The 18,100-nt window shown below is 42.3% G+C and overlaps 1 protein-coding gene across 2 annotated transcripts in view; it reads right to left on the bottom strand.

Moving 5' to 3' along the window:
* Positions 1-18,100, bottom strand: part of ift172 (intraflagellar transport 172) — a 184,771-nt gene that overhangs the window by 37,648 nt on the left and 129,023 nt on the right. For both annotated transcript variants that reach the window (XM_073057150.1, XM_073057151.1), the window contains exons 35-37: positions 10,544-10,673; positions 9,752-9,850; positions 3,262-3,371 (exon numbers count right to left, since the gene is read on the bottom strand). In XM_073057150.1, coding sequence (XP_072913251.1) covers positions 3,262-3,371; positions 9,752-9,850; positions 10,544-10,673 — 339 coding nt within the window. The remainder of the gene's footprint in view (positions 1-3,261; positions 3,372-9,751; positions 9,851-10,543; positions 10,674-18,100) is intronic.

Genomic DNA, 18,100 nt, shown 5'->3' with positions numbered 1-18,100 from the left:
AAGGCCATAGAAGAAAGAAAAATAGAGGGAGGAGCACCAGATGGGTGGGCAAGGAGAAAGGTGAGGGAGAGAAAAGAGGATGGGAAACAGTGAAGGGAAGGGGGGATGGGAGGCATTACTGGAAGTTTGAGAAATCGATGTTCATGCCATCAGGTTGGAAGCAATCCAAGCGGTAAAAGAGGAGTTGTCCATCAGTCTAAGTGTGGCCTCATCATGACAGTGGAGGAAGCCAGGGATGGACATAGTGTAATGGGAATGGGAAGTGGAATTAAAATGAGTGCCTACTGGGAGATGCTGCTTGTTCTGGCGGATGGAGTACAGACGCTCAGCGAAGCGGTTTCCCAATCTACGTCGGATCTCACTAATATACGGAGGCCACATCTGGAGCAGTGAACACAGTAACTGACCCCAAAAGACTCACAGGTGAAGTGTCACTCACCTGGATGGACTGTTTAGGGCCCTGAATGGTAATGAGGGAGAAGGTTTGGGGGCAGGTGTAGCACTTGTTCCACTTCCAAGGATAAGTGCCAGGAGGGAGTTCAGTGGGGAGGGATGAGTGGACAAGGGAGTCGCATAGGGAGCGATTCCTGCCGAAAGCAGAAAATGATGGGGAGGGAAAGATATGTTTGGTGGTGGGATCCCGTTGGGAGGTGGTGGAAATTTTGGAGAATCATGTGCTGGACGCAGAGGCTGGTGGGGTGGTAGGTGAGGAGAAAAGGAATCCTATCCCTGATAGGGTGGCCAAAGGATTGGGTAAGAACAGATGTGCATGAAATGAAAGAGATGCGGTAGAGGGCAGCATTGATGGTGGAGGAAGGGAAGCCCCTTTCTTTGAAAAAGGATATTTCCTTTGTTCTAGAATGAAAAGCCTCATCCTAACAGCAGACGCAGTGGAACTCAGTGAAGGAAATGATGTTTTTACAAGTAACAGGGTGGGATGAGGTATAGTCCAGGTAGCTGTGAGAGTCTGTATGTTTGTAATAGACATCGGTGGATAAGCTGTCTCCAGTGATAGAGACAGTGAGATCAAGAAAGGGAAGGGAAGTGTCAGAAATGGACCAGGTGAATTTGAGGGCCGGGTGGAAGATGGAGGCAAAGTGGATGAAATCGGCGAGTTCAGCATGGGTGCAGGAAGTAGCACCAATGCAATACCCCCAGCAGCTTTTCACAAGCTGTTCCAAGCCCATGTGAGAGAGAACTGTTGATTTTGTAAACAGCACAATGTATACCCGGATTTCAAAGACTTCCCAAACAAAGCTCGAAAGCCATGCCCATGCATGCTTGCAATTCACAGATATCACCAGAGAAGATTAGTTCAGTTAGTTTTCAAAATCAACATCAGATATCAAGATGCAGTCCAAACACAGGAATGGAGCTCATTCTGATAGTGTGTAAGGTATGATAAGGCAGCAGGAGTCCAGATGGCAGTCTGTGCATTCGGCAGCTAGTCCAACGCCAGGAGTGAAGAGGTAAGTCTGGCTTATGGAAACAAAGAGCCAAGTCCAATATGTGGGAGAATTAGTCAGACAGCAAGGATGCAGAGATCAGTATGACAGCAGCTGTTTAAGAGGGCAGGTACATATGGCATGTCATACATACTTCCCCGAATTCTTAATTCTTTTTTAATTGGTACAGCCATGGATTAAAATACTAGGGGATGCACTCCTATCTCAACCATCTGAACTAAATTTTGCTTTCCTAGAGAAGGACTTTTTATTCAAAGTCAAGTGAAAAAAAGACCTGGGCAATACTTGATTTCATGACAACTGAATCTCTTGATGAGATTAGCATCTCAATCTTTTACTTCTATATCAAATGTCCTCTAAAAATCTTAATAATTTTTCAGTCTCTTTATTCTAAATCCTTGATGATTTTAATATTATAAAGCTTCCACTATGTCATTTTAGATGCCTTAAGTATAAAAGAGTACATCAAATTAAATGTGAAATATTGAATGGGACAAACATTGGAATACAGAATAAAACAGAAAGTATTGAGAGAGATGCAGGATGTTGGTACACTTGCCTAAAAGGCATAGCAGATTTTTTATTCAATGTACAGAATACAAGAGCCAGACAGTTATAATATAAATATATAAAGCAGTAGCTGGATCACCACTTGAGTACAGTTCTGGAAAGATGGGATTTGCCTGGAGAGAGTGTATTTGATTGGGTGGAATGTTGGTTTCTTGGATGTTGCTGGGATTTCAACATTTTCATAAATGGTAAAGATTACACAGTATAATAGAAAAGGCTGAGGAGAGGTGTATAAACTATGAGAAGCCTAGAGAAAATTTTTTTTTCTTTAGCAGTGATGACAAAAACAGAGGTATCAATTTAAAGTAATTGGTAGAAGAACTAGAGATGAAAAACATCTTTTTCATTCAATGTATAGCTGGGGTTTAGAGCTCACTACTTACAAGGCAGGAACCCTCACTACATTGAAAATGTACTTGAATATGCACGGAGAGCTGTGACCTTCAGAGCTGCAGACCAAGTGCAGCAAATCATAAACACAAGAGATTCTTAAGATGCTGGAAATCTTGAGCAATCCGAGATGTCCTTCTCCTTCAAAGGATACCATTTCTTGTTTCAGACCATCAATGCTGCCCTTACTCACACCTCCTCCATTTTCTGTACTTCTGCCCTCACCCCATCCTCCTGCCGCCACAATAGGGATAGGGTTCCTCTTGTCCTCACCTCTCACCCCATGATCCTCCGTACCCAGCACATTCTCTGTAACTTCCACCATCTGCAACAGGATTCTACCACTAAGCACATATTTTCCCTTCTCCCACCCCTCTTCTCTTTCCATTGGGATTGCACTCTACATGACTTCCTCGTCCACTCATCCCTCCCCACTGATCTCCCACCTAGCACTTAACCTTGCAAGCATGACAAGCGTTACACCTGCTCCTGCACTTCACTACCCACTCTCCTCTCCCCATGCCTGGACACCCCTCATCTGCCAGCTTGCTCTCTTTCCCCTTCCATCCCACACCTTCTTATTCTAGCTTCTGCCCCCTTTCTTTCCAGTCATGAAGATTATTGGCCCAAAACATCAACTGTTTACTTCGCTCCGTAGATACTGCCTGACTTGTTGAGATCGTCTGCTATTTTATGTGTGTTACTCGAAGGTTGAGTGGCTCTTTATTGACTACTGGCACAGAAACAATGATCTGTTTGTTACATATATACCATGATTCTCTTGTCTTTCAATCATGCTGGAATACACACTGTGCCAAACAAAAGCAACTTTTACCTTGGATCAAGTTCCTTTGCCACACGCTTGGCTTTGTTCCATTCTTCCCCTCCTATGAAGCAGTCTATGGCTTCTTTTATGAGATCCACATTAAGATATAATTCAGCTGCCTGTGAAATAATGATTATAATAATCTAGACCAGGTTTGCCATAAATCTATTTTTGGTTAGTCAACATAACACAATAATACCAAAGGGTAGAGTGCAGACTTCACACTTAAGTTGAATCAACTACATTACTAACACAGGGATTGAAGGAATTCTCTGCCATTCTGGAAACTCATAAAAAGCTTGGAATTACGAGTATAATGCAAGAAATTGCACAGTATGATATAGTCCGTGAGCCAGGAGGGTTGGTCAGTACCATCTGAGGGGAATAATGCTCAGTGATTTTTGGCAAGGTATACATCTCTAGAGTTAGAAAATATGTGATAGCATTGCACCAGTGGTAGCTTTATTACTTCAAATAAGTAATCACTTTCTGTATATATTCCATATTAACATCAGTACAGCAGAAAATGTTACCCCCCCCCAAGGTAAAACACCTCATTTAGAGAGATTTCTGGAGTTTTATCAATGTCATGATATTTTCCATATTGTTGTGTCAAATCAAAACAATCTTAAGCTTTTGTCATAGCATATAGAATTACAGTACAATAATGCAAATGTGGGGTTCCACACGGCTATAATCTAGGCCCTATTTGGTTGTAAAATTAATATATTTAATCAAAGACTGCTTTTCATACTTTGTTTTCCATACTTTCATAACCTATTAATAATCATTATAATTCAACATCTTCATCTGAACTTTCCACACTCTCTGAAGTGGAAGCCTGGTTCTCACAGTCTGCCAATCTACACATGTCAGTACACCTGAGACCAGTTAGCGCGTGGCCAAGTGGTTAAGGCGTTTGTCTGGTGATCTGAAGGTCGCTAGTTCGATCCTTGGCTGAGGCTGCGTGTGTACCCTTGAGCAAGGCACTTAACCACACATTGCTCTGCAACGACACTGGTGCCAAGCTGTATGGGTCCTAATGCCCTTCCCTTGGACAACATTGGTGGCATGGAGAGGGGAGACTTGCAGCTTGGGCAACTGCCGGTCTTCCATGAAAATTTTTTAAAAACCTTGCTTTCTAAGGCGTAAATCCATGGTCTATTGAGACTAACGGAGGCCTGCACACACACCTGAGACCATTAGCAACACACATACATCTGGAGTGAACATTGTTTTGGACAGTTATAGGCCAGTAGATGGCATCGGGTGCTGGCCGGCCTTCCATCCAGTGCACCACTTCCTCTTCTCTCTCCATCTTCCATCCTCTGCCAACAGGGCTTGGTACTTGTGGGTCCTTCTCCAAACATTTTCTCCATATACCAGCCTGGTAGCTGGCTCGCTGTGCATGTTTTGTTAAGCAGTCCTTGCATGGTGGGAGTTGATGACTTTTGATTTCACCTTTTTTGGCACAAAAAAGGTGATACCTGAGCTCATTGACTTTGGTGGTCAATGCTTTTGGGGCATACAGGAGACATGTAAATGCCTCCAGTTTCTCCATCAGTTCTGGGGAGAGGTCCCATTCCTGACCCAACTCTAAGAATGTGTTCTGAGTTTCCCTGTTGCTGGTCAGAAGTTTTAGGGCACTTTGCCTGCAAAAGTGCTTACAGTGTCACATCCTGTATATGCATGCAACCTGATGAGAGCCCTACAAACCTCTATGCCAACAGTGGCAGCAACCTTCCTGATGTCTACAAGCCTTATACAGGTTCTAGTGCCACACTTCTGAAACAATGTCTTAATAAGCTGGTAAGGAAGGCGGGCTCTGTCGTGGGCAAAGTACTGGAGAGTTTAACATCGGTAGCTGAGCGAAGGGCGCTGAGTAGGCTACAGTCAATTATGGATAACTCTGAACATCCTCTACATAGCACCATCCAGAGACAGAGAAGCAGTTTCAGCGACAGGTTACTATCGATGCAATGCTCCTCAGACAGGATGAAGAGGTCAATACTCCCCAATGCCATTAGGCTTTACAATTCTACCGCCAGGACTTAAGAACTTTTTAAAGCTATTATTAATGCTTTTTGAGATGGTGATTTAGATGCATATCATATTTTTTTTACTGAGTTAAGTATTGTACTTGTTTTGCTACAACAAGTGTATGGGACATTGGAAAAAAGTTGAATTTCCCCATGGGGATGAATAAAGTATCTATCTATCTATCTATCAATGGGACCTCAATCTTGTCACAAAAAACTAAAGTCATGATAAAGACATCTGTATCTTCTGAGCAGATCACTACAGATTGGTATCCCTGTCTTGTGCCATGGGCAGCATGGAGAAGTAGGCGGCCACCTGCTTCTTGCTGTTGACACTGAAGAGCTGACACCTCCTCACCTCAATTGAGGTCCCATTGATAGATAGATAGATAGATACTTTATTCATCCCCATGGGGAAATTCAACTTTTTTCCAATGTCCCATACACTTGTTGTAACATTCTGTAACATTTGTCATTCACAGTTGCATACAAAATCTTCTCCTGTAGCTTTGCTCTGTTCTCCGCCTTCCTCCATTCATGGTCTATGAAGCTAATGAGACTATTTTTGTTACTGACTTTGGTCAGGAAGCTCCTCCATTGCATCACCATCTGTGTGCCTGTGATACATTGCAACTTGTGACCAGTCTCTTCACCCCATAGAGATCTTTCACTATTCTTGATAGAGTTCTCCTTGTATGTGTCAAACACAACATCTATTCTGCTACTCTGACTACTTTCCCTCAGAGCCATACCCATAATTGTTGTGGCAACATCTCTGAAAGTAACTTGATCACCTTTCACTCTTTTGACCAAGTTCATTCCATTAACCACTGTAGCAGAGTTTTCTGGGAGTTGCTCTTCTACTGCTACATTTTTCTGCAAGGTTGTGGCTAAAGTAGCTTTGTCTTTCTCAGCAATCCTTCTGGTGTGGACAGGGCCCAGGGCAATGGTCCAGGGAGATGAGAAAGGATATCCTCCATACGTAGACTGCGCCTATGATGCATCCAAAGACCTGTCTGCTTTCAAGATGATCGCCCTCCCATTTGATTTCACTTCTCTCTTCTTACATATATCACTGAATATTCTCAGCTTATTGGTTTTCATTGGGTCATGCAATTTCTTTGCTGGTGGGTCTTCCTCTGGTCTCTCATCCTTGAAGGTTGCTCACCAATCTCATATGCTTTCATCAGGTCAGAGGCAATGTCCTTGGGGGCTGCCTTTGCTGTAGAGATGCTAATGAGGTCCCACTTCTCTGCAAATGGGTTGACCCATTCATGTATGAGGCCAACCACTGCTGAAACTGCTTCCTCATCTTCCTGGATTCTTGGCCGCTGTAGCTCCGCATGACAAAGCTCTGGTTTGTTGCCTTGCACCATCTCCCTAACCTGTCCCAGGAATGTACTGCGGTGCGGTGCACGCTTAATAGCTCCAGCATTCAGGCTGAACCGTGATGTGCCTCCAGGAGTCTGTGTGTCTTTGTTCACTGTGGCTTCAATAGCCTGGTCCACAGGGATCTGCCCAAAGGTGTTGTTACTTGACAGCTGCACTGAGAATTGGCCTGTCTTGAAGGCCTCATACACAGAAGGGTTCTTCTCTGGGAGGTTCATCATCTGAGCAAAGCTACCACCACTGCAACGCTATCACATATTTTCTAGCACTAGGGGTGTATACCTTGCCAAAAATCACTATAAGAATTATTCCCCCCGCCCCCCCCCCAGATGATACCGGTGGCCCAAATTTGGGGTCCTGGCTCACGGACTAACACTGCTTATGTCTAAGCTTTGCCAATTATCAAAGCTGTTACCAAATGTCCAGAACATTCAGAACCATTCAAAACTATTAAAATCAATAAAGTAATTAGAATTTAAAATGGTCACGGTTCTTTATAAAATTAAATGGGGTTAGATACAACTAAAATCGCTTTTTAATAATTAAAGTAAATTCAATTGAGGAATATAAATGTAAATTACATTTTATGTTATGTTTCCTCCTCAGAATCTTTCCTCTCCATTCAAACAAACGGGTTCACTGAGGACTCAGTTCCCTGCAGCAAGTTTATATTCTCCTTCTGGACTCCCCGTGGACCCTAACATCAGAGGCAGTGGGAAATTTGGCAACATGATTCAGCTTGGAAGTTTGGGACAAAAATTCTGGCACTTTTTAGGAAGTAAATATTAATAATTCAACACACCTCTTTCAATACTTCCCAGCAAGTTCAGGTCCAAGGTCATACATACGCTACAGACTGTGAAAACCACTTGTGTTATGCCCACACTACTTAGCATAGATCAGTCTATTTATGAATATAAATAAGCATTCTCAAAAAATCTTGAAAAATTATTGTTAACCTATTTTATGAAACATTATGCTTATTGGTCTGTTCTGGGTGACATATGTGGGATTTCCAGGAGACTACCAGCCTCCCTGATGGCCACATCTGCACCGGGTGCATCAAGATGCAACTCCTTAGAGATCATGTTAGAGAACTGGAGCTGCAGCTCAGTGACCTTCCTCTTGTTAGGGAAAGTGAAGAAGTGATAGACAGGAGATGCAAGGAAGTAGTCACCCCAAGCTACAGGAGACAGATAAATGGGTCACTGTCGAGAGAGGGAAGGAAAAACGTCAGATGGAGGAAAGCACCCCTTTGGCCGTTCCCATCAACAATTACTCCATTCTGAGTTCTGTTGGGGGGGGGGTGGAATGATCTACCTGTAAGAAGCAACAGTGGCCATGCCTCTGGCACTGAGTCTGGCTCAGAAGGGAAGGGAATTGAAGAGGATTGCAGCAGTAATAGGGGACTCTATAGTTAGGAGGAAGATAGGCAATTCTATGGACACAAAAAAGGAACACAGATGGTAGTTTGCCTCACAGGTGCCAGGGTCCATGATGTCTCTGAATGTGTCCACAATATCCTGAAAAGGGAGGCTGAGCAGCCAGAAGTCCTGAGAAGACTGGTAGCTTGAGTTGGCTGTTAGTCTGTAGGGTTGTTTGCCGAGCCTGGAGGTTAGGTTACAAAAGTTTCTTCACCAGTTAAGGTGACATCATCTGTGCACAACTGAGTGTCGTTTCTGTGAGTGCTTGCATTTATATTGGTCTGATGCTGCTATAATTGTTTGGCTGGGACGCTGGCCGCTCTTCTCCACAGGTCATGACCTTCGGTGGCCCATATCCCTAGTTATCAGTCGTTGTGAGTCTTGGTTTCTCAGGTGTCCGTGGCTCACACTTTGGCCCTAATCCCGCAGACACATAGGTTCATAAATTGCATACAGTTCAATATGCTTGTTAAGAAAGAAGAAAATCTCCTTTTCAAAGTATTTACACGCAATGGGTATCCAGAAAACTTCATCAGCAGATGTCTCATCCAGAGAAAGAACCTTTGAACTCCTACTGAACAGGCAAGAGGCTAACCCTACCATATGTCAGCAATACTTCTGGAGTGACTACAGGACTGCTCCAACTACACAGAATACTGGTAGCAGACAAACCCAGCACAACCATCAGATCACTCATCTCGAGACCCAAAGATCCGACAGCCCACATGGAGAGAACAAGCGTAATACAGCAAATCCAGCATGGAGACGGCCCCAAACACTTTGTCAGACAGATGGGGAGAAAACTATCCATGAGACTACATGAACATCAGTGACCCGTAAGAAGACACGATCCTTTGTCACTCATCTCAGTACATGAAGACCAAGAAAGACACCAGTGCGTCTGGGAAACTACAAAAAACTTGACAGGAGCACAAAGCAAGAAATCAGAGAATTCTTAGAGGCATGTTCCTCAATGGAAGATTCTATTAACTGGACACATTATACGAACCTATGCGTCTGCGGAATTGGGACCAAGGGGTGAACCGCAGGCACCCAAGGACCAATGCTCACAACAACAGGTAACCAGGGATAGGAGCCAACAGAGATCACTCAGTTATCCGGTTGGCCAGGACCCAGTGGTGACCAGCAACCAGGTGAGAGCCAACCAATCAGAACAATGATTCAGACCAAAATAAACAAGGGTACCCGGCACAAACAATCCTCAATTGTGCACTGATGATGTCACCTCAACTGGTGGCAAAACATTTGAGATCTAACCTCCAAGCTCAGCAAACAGCCCTACAAACAAAAAGGAAACTGCTGAATGAGCTCAGTGGTTCAGACAACAGTGGTGGAAGCAAAGGGAAAATTGGCATTTCCTTTATTAGCAATAGATGTCTAGAAATATAACTGTGAGATTTCTCCAAGATCCTGGATTATTTATACAATATTATAATCAACATACAATCTAGTAAGAATTACCTTCAACAAAAATGTTTAAAAATCTAGATCTCTAACCTCTCTTGTTATCTGAAAGAGTTGTTTTCAACCAAAATATTCAATTATCTTTTTCAGACATTCCTGTATATTTGAAGTACTCCTTGTTTTAATTAATAGATGGGTATAAAAGTATAACATAAATCATACCGAATTATATTTCTGTATTTCAATTAACCGAGGACCAACTGTCTGAATAACATCAAGGGCTTTTTCCTGGTTTAAGAATTTGATAGACAATTCAGCAGCCTAGAAAACAGAGAATCTGTTAATGCAAAGAATATTTGTATGAGAGGCATTGTTAACAAAAACATTTTAAAATATACCCGAGGCAGATGTATTTAAAGTTATGACTGTAAAGATGCAATAACTATGAAAAATGTTGCTAAAAACAGATAAATTAGAAACTGAAAAGTAGATGCACAATCAAAATCCAGCAAAAAACTTTAAATTCTAGAAGACTGAAATAAAACTGAACAGACTAGGAGAGCAAAGAGATCCATTTACACCATGGAGAAAAATCATGCTATACAGAACTCTAATGAAACATTACAAGCTTAAATGTAGTTCAGATATTTAGTTACTACCACTTGCTGCTTTTTCATTTTTGAAGTAACGTGATCAACCCTGATGCAGATTGAATAAGTAATTTAGTTTCAATGTGTGGAATTATGTATTGTTAATTTCCCCCTAACATTTTAATATTTAAAGCACAATTACTGAAGAGGAGAATACATTTGAGTGCTACTCATTACTTAGAAATAAAAATGGTTTTATGCTGACAGATTATATTTCATCAGGAAAATATCTACCAAAAGGAAAGTAGTCAATCAACTATGTGTGAGCTTTTGGTACTTCCTGGATGAAGTTTGAAAGTTAATGGGTTTCAGCACCAACAATATTGATATATGTGTACTGAAATTCATTCTTAGTGTACTTTACCTTCATCCAGCACTTCTCCATTAGAGCCAAGTTATTTGTCTCCTTGACCTTAAGGTAACATTCCACAGCCCTGATATATTCTCCTGACAGCTCCCATTCTCTGGCTTGTTCAACTATTCCTTCAATTCCCCTGTGGGATAAAATTATGAAATCACTGAGTGCCAAATGACTAAAATTTAAAAAGTACAATACTTCTTCAATAAAGAACTGTATTCAGTTTCAAAGAACCATAAAATTATTTTTATTCTGTGGTATAACATTGTTATGAATTCTGATTGGACAATGAACCCATGTACAACACCTCACAACATTTCTTTCTTTTTGCACTATATATATATATAAATTAAATATTTACTACTGTAATTTAGTTTTTTTATCATTACATATCACAATGTACTGCTACTGCAAGACACCAAATTTCATGATGTAAGCCAGTGATATTAAACCCGATTCTGATTCTAAATGGAAAATTATTTATAACTTCACACAGGATGTTAGCAATTACATATCATCCTAAGTTCTTTTATAACTATTTGTCCAAAGATCAAATGACATAATGACTAAACTAATGTATACGGAGTAATGTTGACAGCATGTGGTCTTACCTAAAAATCCTGAAAATGGGATCAGAGACTTCATTTTCAATTTTTTCTGACAAATCTTAAGAACTAGAGATAGAAACATAGAAAACCTACAGCACAATACAGGCTCTTCGGCCCACAAAGCTGTGCCAAACATGTCCTTACATTAGAAATTACCTAGGGTTATCCATAGCCCTCAATTTTTCTAAGCTCCATACCTATCCAGGAGTCACTTAAAAGACCCAATCTTTTCCGTCTCCACCACCGTCGCTGGCAGCCCATTCCATGCATTCACCACTCTCTTGAGTAAAAACTTACTCCTGACATCGCCTCTGTACCTACTTGCAAGCACCTTAAAACTGTGCCCTCTCGTTCTAACCATTTCAGCCCTGGGAAAAACCCTCTGACTATCCACACAATCAATGCCTCTCATCATCTTATACACCTCTATCAGATCGCTTCTCATCCTCTGTCGCTCCAAGGAAAAAAGGCTGAGTTCACTCAAACTATTCTCATAATCCAGGCAACATCCCTGTCAATCTCTGCACCCTTTCTATGGTTTCCACATCCTTCCTGTAGTGAGGCGACCAGAACTGAGCACAGTACTCCAAGTGGGGTCTGACCAGGGTCCTATAAAGCTGCAACATTACCTCTCAGCTCCTAAACTTAATCCCACGATTGATGAAGGCCAATGCACCGTATGCTTTCTTAATCACAAAGTCAGCCTGCGCAACAGCTTTGAGTGTCCTATGGACTCGGACCCCAATATCTCCCTGATCCTCCACACTGCCAAGAGTCTTACCATTAATACTATATTTTGCAATCATATTTGACCTATCAAAATGAACTACCTCACACTTATCTGGGTTGAACTCCATCTGCCACTTCTCAGCCCAGTTTTGCATCCTATCAATGTCCCGCTGTAACCCCTGACAGCCCTCCACGCTATCCACAGCATCCCCAACCTTGGTGTCATCAGCAAATTTACTAACCCATCCCTCCACTTCCTCATTCAGGTCATTTATAAAAATAATGAAGAGTAAGGGTCCCAGAACAGATCCCTGAGGCACACCACTGGTCACTGACTTCCATGCAGAATATGACCAGTCTACAACCACTCCTTGCCTTCTGTGGGCAAACCAATTCTGGATCCACAAAGCAATGTTCCCTTGGATCCCATGTCTCCTTACTTTCTCAATAAGCCTTGCATAGGGTACCTTATCAAATGCCTTACTGGAATCTGTATACACTACATTCATCAATGTGTTTAGTCACATCCTCAAAAATTTCAATCAGGCTCATAAGGCATAACCTGCCTTTGACAAAGCCAATGTAACTATTCCTAATCATATTATGCCTCTCCAAATGTTCATAAATCCTGCTTCTCAGGATCTCTTCCATCAACTTACCAACCACTGAAGTAAGACTCACTGGTCTATAATTTCCTGGGCTATCTCTACTCCTTTTCTTGAATAAGGGAACAAATTACGTAACCCTCCAATCCTCCAGAACCTCTCCCATTCCTGTTGATGATACAAAGATCATCACCAGAGGCTCAGCAATCTCCTCCCTCGCCTCCCACAGTAGCCTGGGGTACATCTCATCTGATGACTTATCCAACTTGATGCTTTCCAAAAACTCCAGCACATCCTCTTTCTCAATACCTACATGCTCAAGCTTTTCAGTATGCTGTAATTCATCCCTACAATTGCCAAGATCCTTGTCCGTAGTGAATACTGAAGCAAAGTATTCATTAAGTACCTCTGCTATCTCCTCCAGTTCCATACACACTTTTCCACTGTCACACTAGATTGGTCCTATTCTCTCACATCTTATCCTCTTGCTCTTCACATGCTTGGAGAATGCCTTGGGGTTTTCCTTAATCCTGCCCACCAAGGCCTTCTCATGGCCCCTTCTGGCTCTCCAAATTTCATTCTTAAGCTCCTTCCTGCTTGCCTTATAATCTTCCAGATCTCTGTCATCATCTAGCTTTTTGAACCTTTTGTAAGCTCTTCTTTTCTTTGACTAGATTTACAACAGCTTTTGCACACCATGGTTCCTGTACCCTACCATCCTTTCCCTGTCTCACTGGAATGTACCTATGCAGAACCCCACGCAAATATCCCCTGAACATTTGTCACATTTCTTCTATGTGTTTCCCAGAGAACATCTGTTCCCAATATATGCTTCCAAGTTCCTGCCTGATAGCCTCATATTTCTCCTTACTCTTGTAGGCTTATCTACATATTGTGTCAAGAAACCTTCCTGAAAACACCTAACAAGCTCCACCCCATCTTGTTCTAGGGACATGCCAATTGATATTTGGGAAATTAAAATCTCCCAGCACGACAACCCTGTTATTATTACACCTTACCAGAATCTCTCTCCCTATCTGCTCCTCGATGTCTCTGTTACTATTGGGTGGTCTATAAAAAACACCCAGTCAAGTTATTGACCCCTTCCTGTTTCTAACTTCCACCCACAGCGACTCCATGGACCAGGGGTGTCAAACTCATTTTAGGTCACGGGCCGGATTGAGCAAAATGCAGCTTCATGCGGGCCGGATCAGTCGGACGCGTGCGAACGCAGCTTTCGTTGCCTCCGTTTTTTCAGCCTGCTCTCATATGTCTCAGTCTCTGCTATAACTACAAAGTGTTTCACTTTACAAATTCCGTTTCTTATGAAGAAGACTGCCGAGCAAGACTGCCAAATAAACACTAAAAACCCTGAAAACCTGGTACCTGAATAAACTCAGCATTAGCCATATCATACGCCATAGGCGCTTCGATTACTGGGGCCAGCTTTAATAGTAATTAGATATTATCTCGCGGGCCAAAGATAATTCCACTGCGGGCCGGATTTGGCCCGTGGGCCTTGAGTTTGACATATATGCCATAGACAATCCCTCCATGACTTCCTGCTTTTCTGCAGCCGTGACACTATCTCTGATCAGCAGTGCCACGGACCCACCTCTTTTGCCTCCCTTCCTGTCCTTTCTGAAACATCTAAAGCCTGGCACTCAAAGTAACCATTCCTGCCCCTGAGCCATCTAACTCTCTGTAATGGCCACAAAATCATAGCTCCAAGTACTGATCCACGCTCTAAGCTCATCTCCTTTGTTCATAATGCTCCTTGCATTGAAGTAGACACATCTCAAACCATTGGTCTGAGCACGTCCCTTCTCTATTACCTACCTAGCCTCCCTCTTGCATTGTCTCCAAGCTTTCTTTATTTGTGAGCCAAACGCCTCTTCCTCCATCTCTTCAGTTTGGTTCCCAACCCCCAGCAATTCTAATTTAAACTCTCCCAATAGCCTTAGCAAACCTCCCTGCCAGGATATTGGGCCCCCTGGGATTCAAGTGCAACCCGTCCTTTTTGTACAGATCCTGCCCTCCCCAAAAGTGGTCCCAGTGATCCAGAAATCTGAATCCCTGCCCCCTGCTTCAATCCCTCAGCCACGCATTTATCCTTAAGCCATGATCTCTGGTAGTAGTCCCACCCATCCTCAGTGGAAAAAGCCCGCTTGCACTTACCCTTTCTATACCACTCATAATTTTGTATACCTCCATCAAATTTCCTCTCAATTTTCTACATTCTAAAGAATACAGTCCTAACCTATTCAATCTTTCCTTATAACTTGTCCTCCAGACCCAAAAACATCCTTGTAAATTTTCTCAGTGCTCTTTCAATTTTATTTATATCTTTCCTGTAGGTACGTGACCAAAACTGCACAGAATACTCCAAATTAGGCCTCACTAGTGTCTTATACAATTTCAACATAACATCCCATCTCCTGTACACAATACATTGATTTATAAAGGCTAATGTGCCAAAAGCTTTCTTTACGACCCTATCTACCTATGATGCCACTGTCAACGAATTATGGACCTGTGTTCCTAGATCCCTTTGATCTACCACACTCCTTACTGCCCTACCATTCACTGTGTACGACCTACCCTGATTGGTCTTATCGAAGAGCAAAACCTTGCTCGTGTGCATTAAATTCCATCTGCCATTTTTCAGCTGATGCAGATCCCTCTGCAAGCTATGATAGCCTTCCTCGCTGTCAACTACATCCCATATCTTGGTGTCATCCACAAATTTGCTGATCTAGTTAACCACATTCTCATCTAGATCATTGATATAGGTGACAAAAATGAAGGACCCAGCATTGATCCAAGCAGCACACCTCTAGTCACAGCTCCAGTCAGAGAGACAACCATCTACCACCATTCTCTGACTTCGCCCACAAAGCAAATGTCTAATCCAATTTACTAACTCATCTTGAATGCCAAGTGACTGAACCTTCTTGACTAGCCTCCCATGCAGAATCTGTCAAATGTCTTACTAAAGTCCACGTAGACTGCCTTGTCTTTATCCACTTTCCTGGTAATTTCCTTAATCAGTACATCTATCCAAATACTTATATATCCAGTCCCTTCCAATAACTTTTGCAGAACTGAAGTCAGACTCACTGGCAATTTCCTGGTTTATGTTTAGAACCTATTTTAAATAACAGAACAACATTGGCTGTCCTCCAATCCTCTGGTGACCTCCCCCGAAGATGAGGATGATTTAAGTATCTCTGCTAGGGCCCAGGCAATTTTGGCACTTGTCTCCCATAGGGTCTGAGGGAACACCTTGTCAGACTCAAAGGTTTTGTCCAGCCTGATTTGCCTCAGATTAACAATCACCTCCTCCTCTGTAATCTGTACAGTGTCCATGAAGTTAATGCTGCTTTGCTCATTAATAGACTCTGCGTTCATCTCCTGTGTACTCAAAGAGTCCTACAGATGTACCCTGGAGAGCATTCTGACAGGCTTCATCACTGTCAGGTATGGTGGGGGGTGTGCTACTGCACAGGATCAAAAGCCACAGAAAGTTGTTAAATTAGTCAGCTCCATCTTGAGTACTAGCCTCCATAGTATCCAAGACATCTTCAAGAAGTGATGCCTCAGAAAGGCGGCATCCATCACCCAGGACATGCCCTCTTCTCATTGTTACCATCAGGTAGGAGGTACAGAAGCCTGAAGGCACACACTCAGTGATTCAGGAATAGCTCCTTCCGATTCCTAAATGGAAATTGAACCAATGAACGCTACCTCACTTTTTTTGTTTTTGCACTATTTTTAATTTAACTATTTAATATACATATATATACTTACTGAAATTAATTTACTTATTTTTTCCTCTGTATTATCATGTATTGCATTATACTGCTGCCCCTAAATTAGCAAATTTCACAACAGACACCTGTGATATTAAACCTGATTCTGATTCTTGAGAAAATACAGACGTAAAGAATTCATTTAAACTCTCCACCAACTGTTTTGGCTCCACACATGGATTACCATTCTGGTCTTCCAGAGGACCAATTTTGTCCTTTGCAATCCTTTTGTTCTTAACATATCTGTAAAATCCCTTAGGATTCTCCACCTTATCTGCGAGAGCAGCTTTGTGCCTTCTTTAAACCTTCCAGATTTCTTTCTTGTATTTCCTATACTCCATAAGCACCTAATTTGCTCCTGCTTGCCTATGCCTGCTATGCACTTCAATATCTCTTGAAACCCAAGTTCCCTTATTATCTTTACCTTTTATTCTGAAAGGCACATACAAGCTTTCTTCTCTCAAAATTTCGTTTTTGTAGGCCTCCATTTCCAGAAAATGGCCTGTCCCAATCCACACTTCTGATATCATCAAAATTGTCCTGTTGAAGGGTTTCGCCTTGAATCGACAACTGTACTCTTTTCCATAGATGCTGCCTGACCTGCTGAGTTCCTCCAGCATTTGTGTGCAATGCTTGGATTTCCAACAGATTTTCTCTTGTTTGAAAATTTGCCAAATCTCAACCCATGGACCAGACCTATCTTTTTGGATATTTACTTTGAAACTAATGGCATTGTGGTCACTGGGTGCAAAGTTCCTTATACAAACTTCTGTCACTTGCACTGTCTTATTCCCTAATAGCAGATCCAGTATTGCACACCCTCTCATTGGGACTTCTACATGATGATGATGGACACTTTTCTGAACACATTTGACAAACTCTATTCCATCTAGTCTTTTTACAGTATGGGATTTTGAGTTAATCTGTGGAAAGTTAAGGTAATCTATTATAACAACCTTATGTTTTTGCAAAAGTCTCTGCAGATCTGTTCTTCTAAATCCCTCAGACTGTTGGGAGGTCTGTAATATAGCCCAATTAAGGTGGTCATGCCTTTCCTATTTCTCAGTTCCACCCTTATCGCCTCACTAGTTGAGTTCTCCAGTCTGTCTTGACAAAGGATTGCCCAGACATTTTCCCTGACTAGTATCGCCACCCCTCCTCCTTTAATCCCTCCCGCTCTGTCACGTCTAAAACAACAGAACCCCAAAATACAGAGTTGCCAGTTCAGCCCTTCCTGCAACCAAGTCTCACTAATGGCTACAACATCTTAACTCCAGGTGTTGATCGAGGCCTGAGCTCATTCGCCTTTCCTACAATACTTCTAGCATTGAAATATATGCAGATCAGGACACCATGCTCAACCTTTTGATTCCTAACTTTGTCTAAGATCTTACCAACATCTATCACCACAACCTTTCCACTAACTGTTCTGGCACTTTGGTTCCCATCCCCCTGCAACTCCAGTTTAAAATCCACCTTGCAGCATTAACAATCCTTCCTGCTAGGATATTTGTCCCCTTCCTGTTCAGGTGCAACCCATTCCTTTTGTACAGGTTCCACCTTCCCTGGAAGAGAGCCCAATGATCCAAAAATCTTAAGCCCTCTCCTCTATGCCAACTCCTTAGCTATACGTTAAACTGTATAATCTTCCTAGTTCTGGCTTCACTAGCACGTGACATGGGCAGCAATCCTGATATCACAACCCTGAAGGTCATGCCCTATAACTTAGCACCTTAACCCCCTGAAATCCCTAATCAGAACCTCGCCACACATCATCCCCATGTCATTGGTACCTGCATGGACCACAAC

This window comes from Hemitrygon akajei, chromosome 9 (assembly GCF_048418815.1).
Source record: "Hemitrygon akajei chromosome 9, sHemAka1.3, whole genome shotgun sequence".
Classification (NCBI taxonomy): Eukaryota; Metazoa; Chordata; class Chondrichthyes; order Myliobatiformes; family Dasyatidae; genus Hemitrygon; species Hemitrygon akajei.
Note: the sequence above shows the minus strand (reverse complement) of the source record. Positions and strands in the feature narration are given on the sequence as shown.